This window comes from Mobula hypostoma, chromosome 23, assembly GCF_963921235.1.
Source record: "Mobula hypostoma chromosome 23, sMobHyp1.1, whole genome shotgun sequence".
Taxonomy (NCBI): Eukaryota; Metazoa; Chordata; class Chondrichthyes; order Myliobatiformes; family Myliobatidae; genus Mobula; species Mobula hypostoma.
In genome coordinates, this window is record NC_086119.1 from 18,610,746 (window position 1) to 18,626,766 (window position 16,021).

The 16,021-nt window shown below is 45.1% G+C and overlaps 1 protein-coding gene across 1 annotated transcript in view; it reads left to right on the forward strand.

Annotated features, from left to right (window-relative positions):
• The window catches only part of LOC134337042 (TNF receptor-associated factor 4-like), a 124,198-nt gene extending 113,179 nt beyond the window's left edge, over positions 1-11,019 (forward strand). The window contains exons 4-7 of the mRNA XM_063031809.1: positions 579-740; positions 3,941-4,102; positions 5,261-5,416; positions 8,494-11,019. Of these exons, the coding sequence (XP_062887879.1) occupies positions 579-740; positions 3,941-4,102; positions 5,261-5,416; positions 8,494-9,126 (1,113 nt within the window). The 3' untranslated portion in view covers positions 9,127-11,019. The remainder of the gene's footprint in view (positions 1-578; positions 741-3,940; positions 4,103-5,260; positions 5,417-8,493) is intronic.
• The last annotated feature ends 5,002 nt before the right edge of the window (positions 11,020-16,021 follow it).

The following is a 16,021-nucleotide window of genomic DNA, read 5'->3' on the forward strand; positions in this document are numbered from 1 at the left end:
ATCCAGGAGAAGGAAAACTCTGATCTCAAACCTCCGCTGACTTGCGGCTGTACCCACTCAGGGGGAGGGCTTCAGGGGTAAACCCTGAGGGGAAACTCCAGACCTGGAGTCCGTAAGGGCTCCATTGAGTTCAATGCTGACTGGCAACTCCTGTGCTACTTCTGGTACCAAACTGTATTGGTCTCTGCCGATCATTTGGGTTCATCAAATGCGTGGAGACGGGGAGCTTGCTACATGGGCAACAGCTGCCTCTCCATATCGTACTGCCCAGGTTTGCGTATCTAGGCAGCTAGGATGCAATATTTGTGGTCATTTCTGACCGATGGAGCCTCATTTTATTTTCTTGTAAATGCCCACAAGAAAACAAATCTCAGGGTTGTATATGGTGACACTGATGTACCTTGATAAAAAAAATCTACTTTGAATTTAATTAGGAATATTGCCTGCTTGTTGGTTATAATCACCCTTAGGACTAATTTCAATGCCCTGCCTACAATTTCTCAGAAGTGCTGGCTGGGGAGTGAGTCTGAGGGACTTCAGCTTTGGCCGTCTTCTGATCTTGTTTTCTGACCCCACAGCCCCACCTTGCCACGTGCCCGTTCAATGTGATACCGTGCCCAAACCGCTGTACCGTCAAACTGAGCCGCAGGGACCTGGCGGAACACTTGCAACAAGATTGCCCAAAGCGTCGCGTCAAGTGCGAATACTGTGGCAACGACTTCACCGGAGAAGGTTACGAGGTGAGCCCACCACTGACAGAAAATTGCTGGCAGGTTACAGATGTGGCTACATTAAATAATAATGGCAGGAGATTCTATTTCTATTTAGAAATACAGGCTGACAAACCCGACCCACCGAATGTGAACAATTAACCTACAAAACCCGTACGTCTTTGGTATGTAGGGGGGAAATGGAACACGACATATTCATAGAGACAATGTACAAACTCCTTACAGGTAGTAGTGGAATTGAAATTCCATTGCTTGGTACAGTAATATTGTTACGCTAATATTACGCTCTCATGACACTAGTGTTGCTCAGGTTAATAAGAGATCATGTATGTATATTTAATTATAGCCACACACTAACCAAGAACTTGGTGTGCTTTTGTGTGGAAGGTGGTGTTGGTGAGAAGTGAAAGGTACCACAACTGGCTTCCCAACTTGCCTGTCACATGTGACTGATGGCAAGTGCTTGAGAAATCACCCAGTGACTCTAGCATTTATGTACGTGTGTGTGGTGAATATGGCTATTTTGTACATTACAGTTGTTGGCTGAGAGAGGATCTGGATTACTGTTCCATTCCGATGAAAGGGGCCGCATGAGTTTAGTTAAATGCCCTGAGCTGTAATGATCAATCCACAACAGAGCCAGTGGGGCCAAACAACAGAAGGCCAAATGTTCCAATCACTCTCAAGGCATCCAGAAAAATCGCTAGCTATTTTTCCTGAAGCCCAGTGCTTTTATTCAAAGGCTGCCATTCTTCCTTTGAACTATTTAACCTTTGTTGCCTCTCACAGTCTGACTGGTGATCTGACAGGGCAGGGTAGTGCTTGGTATCCTTAACTGCCTTTTCCACTTGACTGCGCCGTGAGTTTATGGATTATGCTTTTGTAAACACGGCCCAGATGTAGTCTAGTGTTCCCATGGTGCCGAACCTGAGCACTTGCTCGTAACCTGTGCTAAAGATGCACTCAGTACTGGTGTGGGCCAGATGGCTCCAGACCTCACTCAGTGAGCATGGAGAAGCTAAGTGAAGAAAACTCATTGATGTGGCTCCTGCCCTCCTCTGTGCAGCTGAGAACAAATTAAACCTGATTTTCTACTTTTTGGGTCATTTAAAACCTCTGCTTTTAAATGTTATACTTGAAAGGGGATTTTCCATTTCAGTACTTGCACGTATGTGCTCCTACCAGTGTTTCTGCTGGTAGTAATGCTGCTGAATGTGCAATGCAGTAGAATAAATGAGATAGCATTAGTGTGCAGCCAGGCGTGATATTAATCTGTTTGGCTCTGTCCAGAAGAGATGGTTATTTAATTTGCTGGCCTTAAAACAGACCTTTTATGCTGAAGACTTATGAGCAACGACTGTAAAACGATAGAACGTGTCAGTGCCCCGTTCGGTCAGGAACGAGAGAGATGGAATACTCTCCGTGTACCTGGATGAATGCGGTTCCAATAACACTCTAGAGGTTCAACACCAAGCAGGGTTTTTCTTCCCCTCCGGCATCAGATTTCTGAACAGGCGATGAACACTACCTCACTATTTTTGCTCTCTTTTTATTTACAATATATATATATTATTTATAACATATTTATTTTTTATATATATTAAAAAAACAGATAAAATGCTAAAGAACAGCAAGGTTGCTGTGCAATGCACCACAAGGTGTAGAGAGGAATGAAGGAATGAATAAATAGATAGATAGATAAATAAATAAATAAATAAATAAATGTATGTGTGTGTGTGTGTGTATTTCTTTTTGAATTTATAGTATATTTCATGTATTGTACTGCACTGCTGCAAAACAACAAGTTTCATGACATACGTTGGTGACTCTGATTCTGGGCTTGATTAACACTATTCATCTGCTTTGCTGCTGGCACATCCTGGCTGTACTATGTACCAGCGGCAAAATCCATGGCAGTTTCTCACTCAGGCTGCTCCAGCCCAGGAATGATAAAGACAGCAGGCCCATGGGAGCCTCAGTCCCTTACGTCCACTTCCAGTCACATTATCACCCTGACCTACTGTAGAAATATATATAGGCTCTCCCTAGCTTACCGCCGGACTTACGGTACTTGCAACTCCCTTGATACGAATGAGTGTTTGAGAGACTGAAACGATGGATCTGCCAGCTATTAGGGAGAGAGGGGTGCTGCAGGAGTCTTCTGCTGTGCTTGAAGTTGGTTTGCAGCGATGTTTCTGATCAGTGCACTCTCTGGATTACCGATAGTTCGTGGGAATGGAATGCCGCTGTAATCCAGGAAGGGGTCATAGCTATTCATTCTTAATGATGCTAAATCCTGGAGCTTCCTCTCCAACAGTACTGTGGGAACACCTTCCCCGTAAGGATCACCAAGGTTCATTTCCTGTTGCAGCCTGTATGGAATTTGTATGTCCTCCCCGTGACCGCGTGGGTTTCCTCCCACATTCCAAAGACGTACACTTAAGCCTGACTTATACTTCTGCGTTAACTCGACGCCGTAACCTACGCAAGTGACTTACGCGTGTTGTGAGCATTTATACTTGTGCACTGGTGTGGCTGCGTCACTCTGCAATTCACGCACGTCACACATGCGCACACACACCTGCCTGTACAAGGCTTCATGGTCATGGTAGTCTTTCTCGGGGTAAACAAGAAGCGAGCGGCTTTTCTCGTAAAAGCGAAATGTGTCCTCCATAATTTCGGAGGTCTGTAAAGCTTTATGGAAAGCATTGCAGCCAGAGTTCCTTCCGTGCCCTTCAGTCGCCCAATGGGAAGCTATTGCAGCGTAGGAAGAAATGCGATGCTACCAAGCCAACCAATCACAGCTGTTGCGTTCTGCGTTGCTGCGACGCGCGGTTACATTTTGGAAGAGGTGCACGTCTCAGCAACGCAGGCTCTGGCGTTAGGATCCACGTCGGCTTTTCGTAGGGTTTGCGGCGACACAGTACTTGCGATGTCATGTTGATGCAGAAGTATAAATCAGGCTTTAGGGTTAGTGAATTGTGGGCATGCTATGCTTGCAACCGAAACATGGCGACACTTGTTGGCCAGGACTGATTAGATTTGATGCAAACAATCCATTTCACAGTATGTTTTCTTGTACGTGTGACAAATAAAGCTAATCTAATTTTATTTCTAGGCCTTGAGTTTGTTCATGCTGGAATCCAAGCAATTGTCTGGTTTAATATTGTCTTTGTACTCATGAAGTTGTATATGCCTTTGTTTCACAGAATCACCAGGGGATTTGCCCTCAGGAGAGCGTGTACTGTGAAAACAAATGTGGGGCCAGAATGATGCGACGTTTGCTCTCACAACATTGCCTTACGGACTGTCCGAAACGCACACAACCCTGCAAGTTCTGTGGCAAGGAGTTCGTGTTTGACACCATACAGGTTGGTTTCCTGCTGGGTCAAGGGTTGCCACTTAGATTTTGGTGACCTAGGTTACAACGGGAGCCAGAGGATTTCCATCAAGTTGTTTAATGCCTTTTGTGGCGCGTGGCACCTCTTAATGGGTGCCTGGCGGAAATGAGAGGCTGCTCTGCAACGTGGCCCAGGTCCATCAGGGCCCGGGGTGCAGTGCAGATGCCATTTTGGAAAGCAGGCTGCGCAAGTTTAGCTCCGGGGATGGACATCCCCTTGGTCTGAATCACAGCCATTTTGGGGCTTTGCTTGAGACATGGGATGAGGGACAAGTGCCAGGATTTCCTCTCGTGCTGAATAAATAGACATCCAGGTTGACCATAAAACTAGAAACATAAGATGTATGAGAATAATTAGGCCATTCAGTCCGTCGAGTCTATTCCACCATTCAATTATGGCTTATTTTTTCTCCAACCTCATACTCCCTTCTACAATCCTTAGCTCCCTTACCAACCAAGGAATGAATGCTAACATTGCATTTGCTTTTTGGAATTCATTGCCATAAGTGGTTGTGGAAGCCAATTCATTGGGTATATTTAAAGCGGAGGATGATAGGTTCTTTATTAGGAAGGGTGTCAAAGGTTATGGGGAGAAGGCAGGAGAAAGGGGTTGAGAGGGATAATAAATCCGCCATGGTGGAATGGCGGAGTAGAATTGATGGGCGGAATGGCCTCATTCTGCTCCAATGTCTTATGGTCTATATTAGTAATATCTGCCAAGTCCCTCTGTGACACAGATTCCACAGATATACCACTTCTGTCTAAAGAAATACTCTTCAGCTCAGGTCTAAAGGGGCTCCCCTCATTCTGAGGCTGTGCCTGTGACGTGGAGAAGTGAGGCTGCGATGGCCTCTCTGTACCCAATTTGAGGGAATGAACATCTGTATGATGGGGATGAGGAACAGAGGGTAGTAGAGGGGAGTGCCATAACAATGTAGAGTGTGATGGGCCTCAGGATAGAGAGGCCATTGTCAGAGGGACGAGGAGGTACGCTGTCCTGTTTGGATACTCTGTGTTGTAGTCAGCAATGAGGAGAATGGCGTGAGGCCAGGTCGCTTGCTCTGGATGCGTTTCAGTGTCACGTGGATCAACGGAGAGGAAAGTAACCGCGGTTTGAATTCTCCAACAGAATCACCAATATCAGTGCCCACGATACCCAGTGGCCTGCCCCAACCAATGTGGAATGGCAAATATCGCCCGGGAGGACCTTACGCATCACCTGAAGGACAACTGCAACACAGCCATGGTTCTCTGTCCCTTCAAGGATGCAGGCTGCAAACACAGGGTAAGATTCCTGCCCTGCCCTTCACTTGTAGGCCTTCAGACACTGTGATGCCAGGTTTCCCTCACCATGGGGAATGTATGTATGGCCTCGCTATATAGCTGAACCTCCCTTCCCACCTGTGTCACCAAGCACAGTTCAGTCCTTTTCTTTGATGATCTGCATTTAGCTTCTGCATTTAGACCAATGTTTTTTTTTGAAAGAAGAAAAGACTCTGCTATAATTAAATGGAGATGAGCGGAGTTAGTTTGAAACCAGATAGCTCCAACCTTCAATTAACCAAAGTACATTAAAGTGGTCCAATTCCCCACATTTTCAAAAAAAGGCCCGGCTTCTTTGCCTGCTGTTAAGTTGCGCAGCATTAAATGTGACAGCACAGTTTTGTTTCTCCGTTCGTTAACCCCAACTCTGACTTTCATGCCGTTTTCCCCCATCCTAATTCCTCCACTGTACCCCTCCTGTACTCCTCTCTTCTCATTGAGAAGGCACCACCCCATGGCTGGATTGGGTTCAGATGCGCAGCCTTGTAATTGTCTGGTACGGCCATTACCAAGGGTGGATTGGAAAGAGATTTTTGCTACTGTAAGGCTCAGAGGCTTGATTCTGTGCAGTTTCACTGCTGATGCTGTGTCCTGTGCCTCTGAACCGACAACATTTTCCCAGCGCACTGGCAATATGTGCAGTAAATTCTCGTTAACTACGAGGAAGAGAGGGAGAGAGCTCCCACTAAAAGGTGGGGGTAGCACTAAGGACACTGGTAATGACTCTTCTGTGAATACAGCAACCTGTATGGAAGTAAATGGCAGCTTGACTGGCAACGTATAACAACTAAGCACACTTCAGATTCCCCAGCTCAGTTCAGCATTGATATCTACCCCCCCCACCCCCACCACACTGCCCCATCCACTCTCCAAAACCCCCGAACTCTAGTCCGCCCTCTGGGAGCTCCAATTCCCATGCAATACCCAGACCAGCCTTGCTAGTATGTTCCCACTCTTCTGGTGTCATTCCGACAAAGCTTCAAGTGGAGCCGTGAGCAGACTTTGTGGGCGTGCATATCCCTGGGTTAAAAAGTCACCAGAAACCAGGGTGTACTGAGCTTAGTTGATGGATTTCCCTGGCTGTAAGTCTGTTACCAACATCCCCTTTGCAGAGAACTGATCTATACACGCAGCCTCTTAACCTCCAGTAGGTGTTCCTCTAGCCTGGACTGTGTTCAGTGGTCTCCTGGGAAGATGAGCTGGGGTGAGTAATATCACCCATGTCCATTTTATGGGCCTCAGTGCTTTGAATAGGAGCTTCCCATCAGCATCAGACTCCGCTGCTGTTCCTGGCTTCATCATCAGTACACTCACCCTCAACTGAGGTGTGACTTTGAACCCTCCCCCTCTCCCACCACCATTCCGAAGATAACTTCAGCCCAAATGTTGTAGTAATTTTTCCATTTCTCTTAAAAAATTACACCTTTCTGCATATATTTTGTCACAGGGATACTCGCTTTTGTATAATGTTACTCTGACTTTGGGCTATGACACAGGCAAGATATTCCCTCTGAAGCCATAGATTATTTGGACATTCTGAGAGTGCAGCTCAACTGTAGAGGATATGTACTCAACGGAGTGTGTAATGGGTTTGTCAAAGTTCACACAAAGGAAAATTTGATAACTTACCCTTGTAAAGTACAGTTCAAAATTGATGGGGTGGTGAGCGAAGAACAAAATGACACATTACAACATGCATGTCAGTTGTCCTGCTGTCTCACCTGCCCTATGTCCAGCAGACTGCAGAAAACGGATGTCTCCTGTCCTTCTACTCTACAGTACAGCGGCCCCCATCGCTCACTGCCCGGACTTACCTGTGAATTCTAACACTGAACAATGTTCAAGTTGACAGTATTTTTAATCAAAGCACTGGCACTTTGTACATGAAAGACTTTTTTGTGTGACGAACATTTCTTGCAAATTACAGTTAAAGTAAGACTGTTAGGTATATGAGAGTCTAAACATCAATTCAGCTCCACCATTCAATTGTGGCTGATTTTATTTCAAACCCATTCTTACCCCCCCTTACCAATTCAGAACCTATCACCCCCTACTTAAATACACCTAATGTCTTGGCCTCCACTGCCCAAAATTAGTCTGCTCCATCATGGGTACTAGCCTCTGTTGTGTCCAAGACATCTTTAAGGAACAGTGCCTCAGAAAGGTGGCATCCATTATTAAGGACCCCCACCACCCAGGGCATGCCCTCTTCTCACTTTTACTGTGATGAAGAAAGGGACAGAGGCCTAAAGGCACACAGTCAACAATTCAGTAACAGCTTCTTCCCCTCTGCCATCTGATTTCTAAATGGCCATTGAACCCATGGATACTACCTCACTTTTTAAAAATTTCTATCTTTGCACTATTTTTAATTTAACTATTTAATATACATACTGTAATTCATTTTTTGTCTATATTTAACAAATTTCACAACATATGATGGATATATAAATTCTGATTCTCTGGCTGAAGAAATTCCTCCTCATCATAGTTTTAAAGGGATGTCCCCTTATTTTGAGGCTGTGCCCTTGGATCCTAGACTCTCCTATTAATGGAGTCCGTTAGTCTTCCGAGACCATGGATCTGCACCTGGAAAGTCTTCACTCTCCAGGGTGCAGACCTGGGCAAGGTTGTATGGAAGACCGGCAGTTGCCCATGCTGCAAGTCTCCTCTCTCCACGACACTGATGTTGTCCAAGGGAAGGGCAAGGGCCGATACAGCTTGGCACCAGTGTCGTCGCAGAGCACTGTGCGGTTAAGTGCCTTGCTCAAGGACACAATGTGCTGCCTCGGCTGAGGATCGAACTCACAACCTTCAGATCGCTAGTCCAATGCCTTAACCACTTGGCCACCTGCCCACACGGAATACCCTCTCCACATTCACTCTATTCAAGTCTTTTAGTATTTAGAAGGTTTCAATGAGATCCCATCCTCATCCTTTGAAACTCTCATCACGTAGCAGCCTAGAGACATGCTTCTTAAAGGTTGAAGCTTTCATGCCTGGGATTGAAAACTTAGCCTTTGTGTGTTTTCCACCTAGTGCCACAAGATTGCGATGAGCAGACACATCGATGAAAGCATGAAAGTACACCTGAATATCATGTGCAGTTTGGTCAGTCGTCAGCGCCAAGATATCCTGGAGTTGCGACGGGAGGTGGAGGAGCTCTCAGTTGGCAGCGATGGTGTCCTGATCTGGAAAATAGCCGACTACATGCGCAAGCTGCAAGAGGCCAAACTGAGGAACAACTATGAGTTTTTCAGCCCCCCGTTTTACACCCATCGCTACGGCTACAAGCTGCAAGTGTCAGCGTTCCTCAATGGCAATGGAAGTGGGGAGGGGACCCACTTATCAATCTATATCCGCGTCCTCCCGGGCGAGTACGACAACCTGCTGGAGTGGCCCTTCTCCTACAAGGTGACCTTCTCTATTATGGACCAGAGTGACCCATCCCTGTCAAAACCGCAACACATCACTGAAACCTTCACCCCTGACCCCAACTGGAAGAACTTCCAGAAGCCTCTAAACTCCAGGAACTCCATGGATGAGAGCAGCCTTGGCTTCGGGTACCCCAAGTTCATTTCCCACGAGGAGATCAAGAAGAGGAATTATATCAGGGACAATTCAATCTTCATCCGAGCTTCTGTGGAGATCCCCCAGAAGATAATAGCTTGAGTCTTGGCCAGGAGGAAAGGGACCAATTCACTTCCTTTAACATTAAAAGCTTTCCTTTTTATAAGTGTACATTGTGATACAAACAAATTGCTCGAGAACCAAAATTTTCTGAGGTAGATTTGGGATTTCTCTGTGCACTACGAACCTTGCTACTGGGTGTGTGCAAAAGATGACATGGTACTCGAACAGTGAGTCTGCCCACTTCAGGGAGACAAAGAATACCTCCACCGTGTGGCTTTTTTTTTTAAACAAAAGAAGAAAATGTATGTCTCATTTTGATTTGCCATTATTTCGCCACCCGTGCTCACATTTGGGGCATTTGAGAGAATGCCAGACCAAAAGGTTGTGAGAACATACTCAGTCTGATCTATATTCCCACTCTGAAGGGTCACTCCGAAAACAGGTCCAATCCATGGAGGACTGGAGGAAGCAGTCTGAAGACAGGTTTGGATTTAGATGGAAATATTTTCCTCCAGGCAACTTTTAACTTTGTCCACAGACCCGTTTTATGGATATGTGAAGAGATCAAGGGCACCATAACAATATCCATTAAGGGGGAAGGATACAATTCTTTCAAGTGACGGTCGATAATGCAAAGGGGTTCAACTCCAGGCTGGGTTTGGGTGGTGCCGGACATGTTTGTCTGTTTGTTTGTTAGAAGGAAGAATCACCTTGCTGTTGAAAGTTGGCTTCTCAGGTGATCAAACATAAGCCAGCTTTCGGTATCAGTTCAATGTTTTCAGAGCAGCTACTTACAATTCCATGCTGGTCAGTGAGAGTGCAGGTGGGTGGGTTGTAGACGCAGCGGACTCTCCATCTGTCGGAAAGCATCGTCCATTTACTCAGTCTATTTAACAAGCAAGTGAAATACAGGTGATCACTCTTCCCATTTTGCTTTGTCAAAATGTAGTCCATGGGGAACAACTGTGTGCATAAATACAACCTCAGCCTCTGGCCACCACGTGGTCAGCAAGATTCACAAGAGTGTAGTCCACTGACTTTGGGGACTGCTGATGTGGGTTCAGGGCTGTCTCTGGTTGTTCTGACTTTTCTCCATTATATAACTTTGATAGATTAACATGGGAAGTTTTCAGGCATCCATTTCAAAGAGCAAAAGAAACATTCTGAGGGAGAGGGTAAGAGAGACCTTTATTTTCATCCCAGTGTTATTTTGGAACATGAGGAGTGACATTCAGTGCACAGGAAGGGTTCGGCCTAGTTTATATTTCTGTTTGGCCGTGGCTGATTGTTGAGAAATGCCCATTTTAAAATGTTTTAATGAACTAAGTAAGGTATGTGCAATAAGAAAGTGCCCGCATTCAAAGATGTGAATAGTTAAAGCTACTAATATATAACACAGTAATGTTAGAAATTAAAGAGGTTTGTTTCTTTTTTAAATTTCTCTCTTTCAGTCATTCTTTTCACTTTCTTCTCTCCCTCACATGCTCCCTCATGGAAATTGTTATCTTTTGCTAAGTGCAAACAATATCAGGTGCAAACTGTTTCTATGACAGTGTCCATGTTCACCGGTTTTGAAAATGGAAAAATTTTTTCTAAAGCCGAATATTTTAAATGAAATTACATCTACAACTTTAACTGTTTTTTTGTAGTAGGTTAGAGACTCGAGTGTTTTTGTAATAAAAATAATGAAGAGGTGGGAAATAATCTCAATGGCATGTTAATGTAATTCCATTTTGTAGGTTACTTAAATCATTTGAAAAATTTTGGAGTTGCCTTCTGCTTTCCAAGACTCCCATGTATAATTTCCCTTCTAAAGCTATTTATTTTTTAGCTCTGTTGTTGATCATCGAGGTAGAGATGCTTAAAAGCCAGAATAAGAGATGATTGCCTGTATGTTTGTCTTTTTCAAAATAAAATGTGTATTCATACAAACTCTGCGTGTTGGTTCTCATTTTTGAGGAGAGGACTTTATTTTAAACTGCGCGGATTTGGGGGGAAATGATAGGATTACAAGATAAGAGGCAGAGATCAAGGGACAGCTGGAGACTTCCCAGGGCGGAAATGGTTAATACAAGGGGCCGTAATTTAAATGTGATTGGAGCGAAGTATAAGGGGGGATGTCGGAGCTAAGTTTTTTTTAACACAGAGAATGGCAGGTGTGTGGAACACCCTGCCAGGGGTGGTGGTAGAGTCAGATATATTAGGGGCATTTGAGAGGGTCTCAGATAGGTGCACAGATGATAGAGAAATGGAAGGCCATGTTGGAGGGAAGGTTTAGATTGATCTTAGACAAGGTTAGAAGGTTGGCACAACATTATGGGCCGAAGGACCTGTACTGTGCTGGAATGTTCTCTGAAAAACAAACACGTATCATAATATAACTAGCAGTTACATAACATGTTTTGTCACCTCGGGATATTGCCAAGAATAGCTCATGAGCAATGAAGCATTAGAATTTGTTGTAACTGTGAACATTAAGTTCCCAGAAATGGAAGGGTGATCAGCTTACTTAGTTGAATGTAGGGTGTGGGATTATTTTTGTCCACCTCACCTGAGAGAGCAAATGAGGTCGTGGAACAGTGTCAGATTCACCTTCCCCCTCCCCCCCCCACCCCCCATCGCTGTTTAGTTTATCTACTCTGGAGTGGGACTTGACATGGGGAGAGTCACCTTGATGGCTGTCAGATGGCCCCCCCCCCAATCTTGGTATGGTCTCTCACCAGCCTCGCCCTGCCTATAACAATCAACCCTCACGTTAGTGGGCCAGATGTACTGTACCTGCTCCTAAAAGGGGGCAAGGGCATGATTCATGAACAGAGATTAATGATCAGCTCTCTGGTCAGACTGGAGAGCCAGGGTAAAAGCTCAGACCTCCCCGCCAGGCAGATGAAGGTGGATGCCTGCGAGGGGAGCCGGCAGAAGTTGGCTGCATGGGAATGGTTCAGGAGAGCAGGGCATTGGTGGCAGAGCCAACAGATGCTCTACCCAGCCAGCCCCTTATCCTCTTCCGTGAAGGAAGCTACTCTTCAACCCAAGCTGCAAGCTGAACTCTTCCCCAGGTAGTGCATGACACTATTTAGATCTGCGATGGTCAGTTAGACAGTGATGGCAACTCGGGGACACTACGCCATTATTCCCAAGCTTGTCTTCACATGATGTAATGGGGTGTCAGGTGAGCTACCAGTAGTGTAATGTATGGGTATGGATCTATTTCTTTTAGAGCAATGACCTTAGCACTACATATTGATCTGTTGTCTGTGTATGTGCTGTTGTCTATGCATGCGCATTGTTCCTTCTCTCTCTCTCTCCCTCTCGCTGCAACGTGAGTACACCGATTAAAGCCATCTCCCGCCTGCATGATTTTATTTAATCAATATGCAGTTGTGCATAGACACAAGTAGTACCACTGTTGAGCAGAATCCTCTCTGTCTCCGTTTGAATGCATGCAGCTCAAGCTCGAACTACAGTAACGTTTACCAATGAAAGATGCGAGTGGAGAATCATCACAATTAAGTTACGTGCATGAGTACAAAATTATTAGCAAGCTTGGTTGACAGAATGACTGCCCAGCGATTTCCACTGATTTAAGGATTGGTGGGTGGATGAAGTGACAATCAAAAGTTGCCAATAATAGCTAATGGTAAATACAGACAATGGAGATAGTTCTGACTACAACACACACTAAGTGTTGGAGGAAATCTACAAGCCAGGCAGCATCTATGGAAACAAGATTCATTCTTTTCTGGCCTTTGACCTTTCCCACCCACCTGGCTTCACCTATCACCTTCCAGCTAGCCTCTTTCCCCTCCCCACACCTTTTTATTCAGGGGGGCTTCCTTCTCAATCCTGGTGAAGGGTCTCAGCCTGAAATGTCAACTGTTTATTCATTTCCATAGATACTGCCTGACTTGCTGAGTTCCTCCAGTATTTTGTGTGTGTTGCTTTGGGTTGCCAGGTTCTCCAGATACTTGAGTATCTGACTACAGTGTTAGGAGTGCAAAGGGTTAAATGTTGCAAGTAGCTGATGGGGGTGGGCCTTAGGACCTGGGGGAAATACAATTGATATTGACCGCACGTTCTTTGCTATTGATGTCTTTGGAAAGTGCAATGTTGATTTCCATGAAGCTGTGTGCAGATTTCAATAGAGCATTGATCCTGAAAGGAAGCAATTCTAGTGTGAACAACAGCTAAAACTGCTCACTGTTACCTGCTAAACACAGCCAATAGCTCCCCTATCAATGAATTAATTTGGACAGATTGCTGCAAAATCCACCATTGTCCCATTTGTGTGGATTTCATTGGTGCTTAATCCCAATGCACAGATGGATTTTTACATCAGAGGTTAAAGAGATGTGTATACTCCTGGCCTTAACACTATGGGAAGGCCCGGGAGTTTTAGTCACCACAAAATTCACATGACTTTGTAATCAGAAAGCGGGACACAGCATCATTCAGATTTAGATTTGTTTATTTATTGACATACAGGGTGGAATATGCCCTTCCAGCCCTTCGAGCCGTGCTGCCCAGCAACACCGCACCCACCTCACTTTCGATGTTAACCCTAGCCTAACCACGGGACAATTCACAACGACCAATTAACCTACCAAACAGTATGTCTTTGGACTGAGGGAGGAAACTGGAGCACCCAGAGAAAACCCACATGGTCACAGGGAGAAGATACAGGCAGTGGCGGGAACTGAACCGGGGTCACTGTTACAGTAAAACATTGTGTTAGCCACTACGCCACTGTGCCAACCCATTTATCACGTGTACATAAAGTGAGTCATTGTGTTAACAACCATTTTTATTATACTTTATTTAGAGATACAGCACAGTAACCGGTCGTTCTGACCCATCAGGCCTGGGCCGCCCAATTACGTGGGTACTATAGAGAGAGTGCAGAGGAGACATACAAGGATGTTGCCTGGATTGGAGGGCGTACCTTATGAGAATAGGTTGAGTGAACTTGGCCTTTTCTTCTTGGAGCGATGGAGGATGAGAGGTGAACTGATTAGAGGTGTACAAGATGATGAGAGGCATTGATCGTGTGGATAGTCAGAGGCTTTTTCCCGGGGCTGAAATGGCTAACATGAGGGGCATAGTTTTAATATGCTTGGAAATAGGTACCGAGGGGATGTCAGGGGTAAGTTTTTCACACAGAGAGTGGTAGGTGTGTGGATTGCACTGCTGGTGGTGGTGGAGGCAGATACAATAGGGTCTTTTAAGAGCCTCTCAGGTAGGTACATGGAGCTTAGAAATATAGAGGGCTATGCGGTAGGAAATTCTAGGCAGGTTCTAGAATAGATTACATGGCCGGCACAACATTGTGGGCTGAAAGGCTTGTAATGTGCCGTAGATTTCTATGTTCTATGTTCTATATTCTCCCGTGTGACCAGGGCCGGGGTCCCTGGGCTGGAGGCCCTGATGGGCCCCTGCCGACACTGTAAAATGCTGGTGTACCAAGCAAAAAAGGGCAAGAACAATAGCAAAGGTCGTACTGGTCTAAATATCAAAGCTGTGGACTAAGACATTGGTTTAGTACAATACTGTATATAGGCTGTAAACTTACAGGCCTTAAGAGGGAGGACAGAAAGTAATGCAGATTCTTAGTTTGAAGGACAGCATCTAAAGCACTCAAAAATTGACCTAGGCTTAGGGTTGTCTTAATAAAGTTATGAGGGAGACGAAGTATGATGTACCCCAGTCTTAAACCTTTATTTAGCTATTGCTGCACACACCATAGGTCTAATTTCTCAAACAATGCCAAAGCATTTTTATCTCGGTATTTTTCTCAACCATGTGCTCTGAGAAAGTAAAATGGAAATGAGAGGCAAAAAGGCCAAGAGAGATGGCACTATGGCAGACTAGGAAACTTGACAATACTCCAACAATCTTTTTGAAAAATGAGATCTAGCACATACTAACCTATTGCTGTACTGTGTGGCTTGCAGAGTAAAGACTACAGTTGCTTATGTCAATATTCATCTCTCCTAAAACTTTGAGCACAGACTCACATAAAGCCTCCCCTGTGTGGTTCTCAATGGGTAGCAATTGTAAGAATCACTCCTGAATGTTTCCATCAGTTGACACGTAACGTGAGCTGATCTATGTGTGCAACATCTGTGCTTGAATCGATGCTAATAGAAAGCATTTGGCCATTTTGACTTCACTGATGATCTCTGACAGAACTGGATCGCACATGATCTGCGTGGAATGGGCTGCCGGCAACGGTGGTGGAGGCGGATACGTCAGGGTCTTTTAAGAGACTGGGATAGGTACATGGAGCTTAGAAAAATAGAGGGCTATAGGTAAGCCTAGTAATTTCTAAGGTAGGGACATGTTCAGCACAACTTTGTGGGCCGAAGGGCCTGTATTGTGTGGTAGGTTTTCTATGTTTCTATGAGCTCAATAAACTCCTCACATGTTTTAGGTAAAAGATATGAAGGGATGCCTGATCCTGCATTTCCAAATTTCTGTATGTGCGCCTTCAAAAACAGGTCAAACTCACTTATTACCTCCAGAATGCCCATGTAGTTGCCGTTATCAGGACTGCCAAATATGTCACTGGAGCCTCGGACAGCCAATCCCCTCTCGACCAAAAACTTCACAACCGTCACCACTCCTCTCAATACGTCAGTCCAGTAGACACACTCTGACTCAAACTGTTTTTGCAGTTCTGTATCTATTCTTCCACTGTCAGACGCTAGTGTAACGTAGGTCAGTATCGTTTTCCTGTGGTGTTCGCTATTTTCATGCTCTCCTATGCGATCAGCAGCATGTTTCCAGTTGCTAAAGCCAGTTTCAAAGATGGACTGACAGCTACCATTACTGAAGATGCAGTATGCAAAACAAAACACACAGCCAGTGGAAGGGGAATATAAGAGCCACTGCCTTGATATGTACTCACCCATTTACGAGCTTGCGTTTGAAGTGA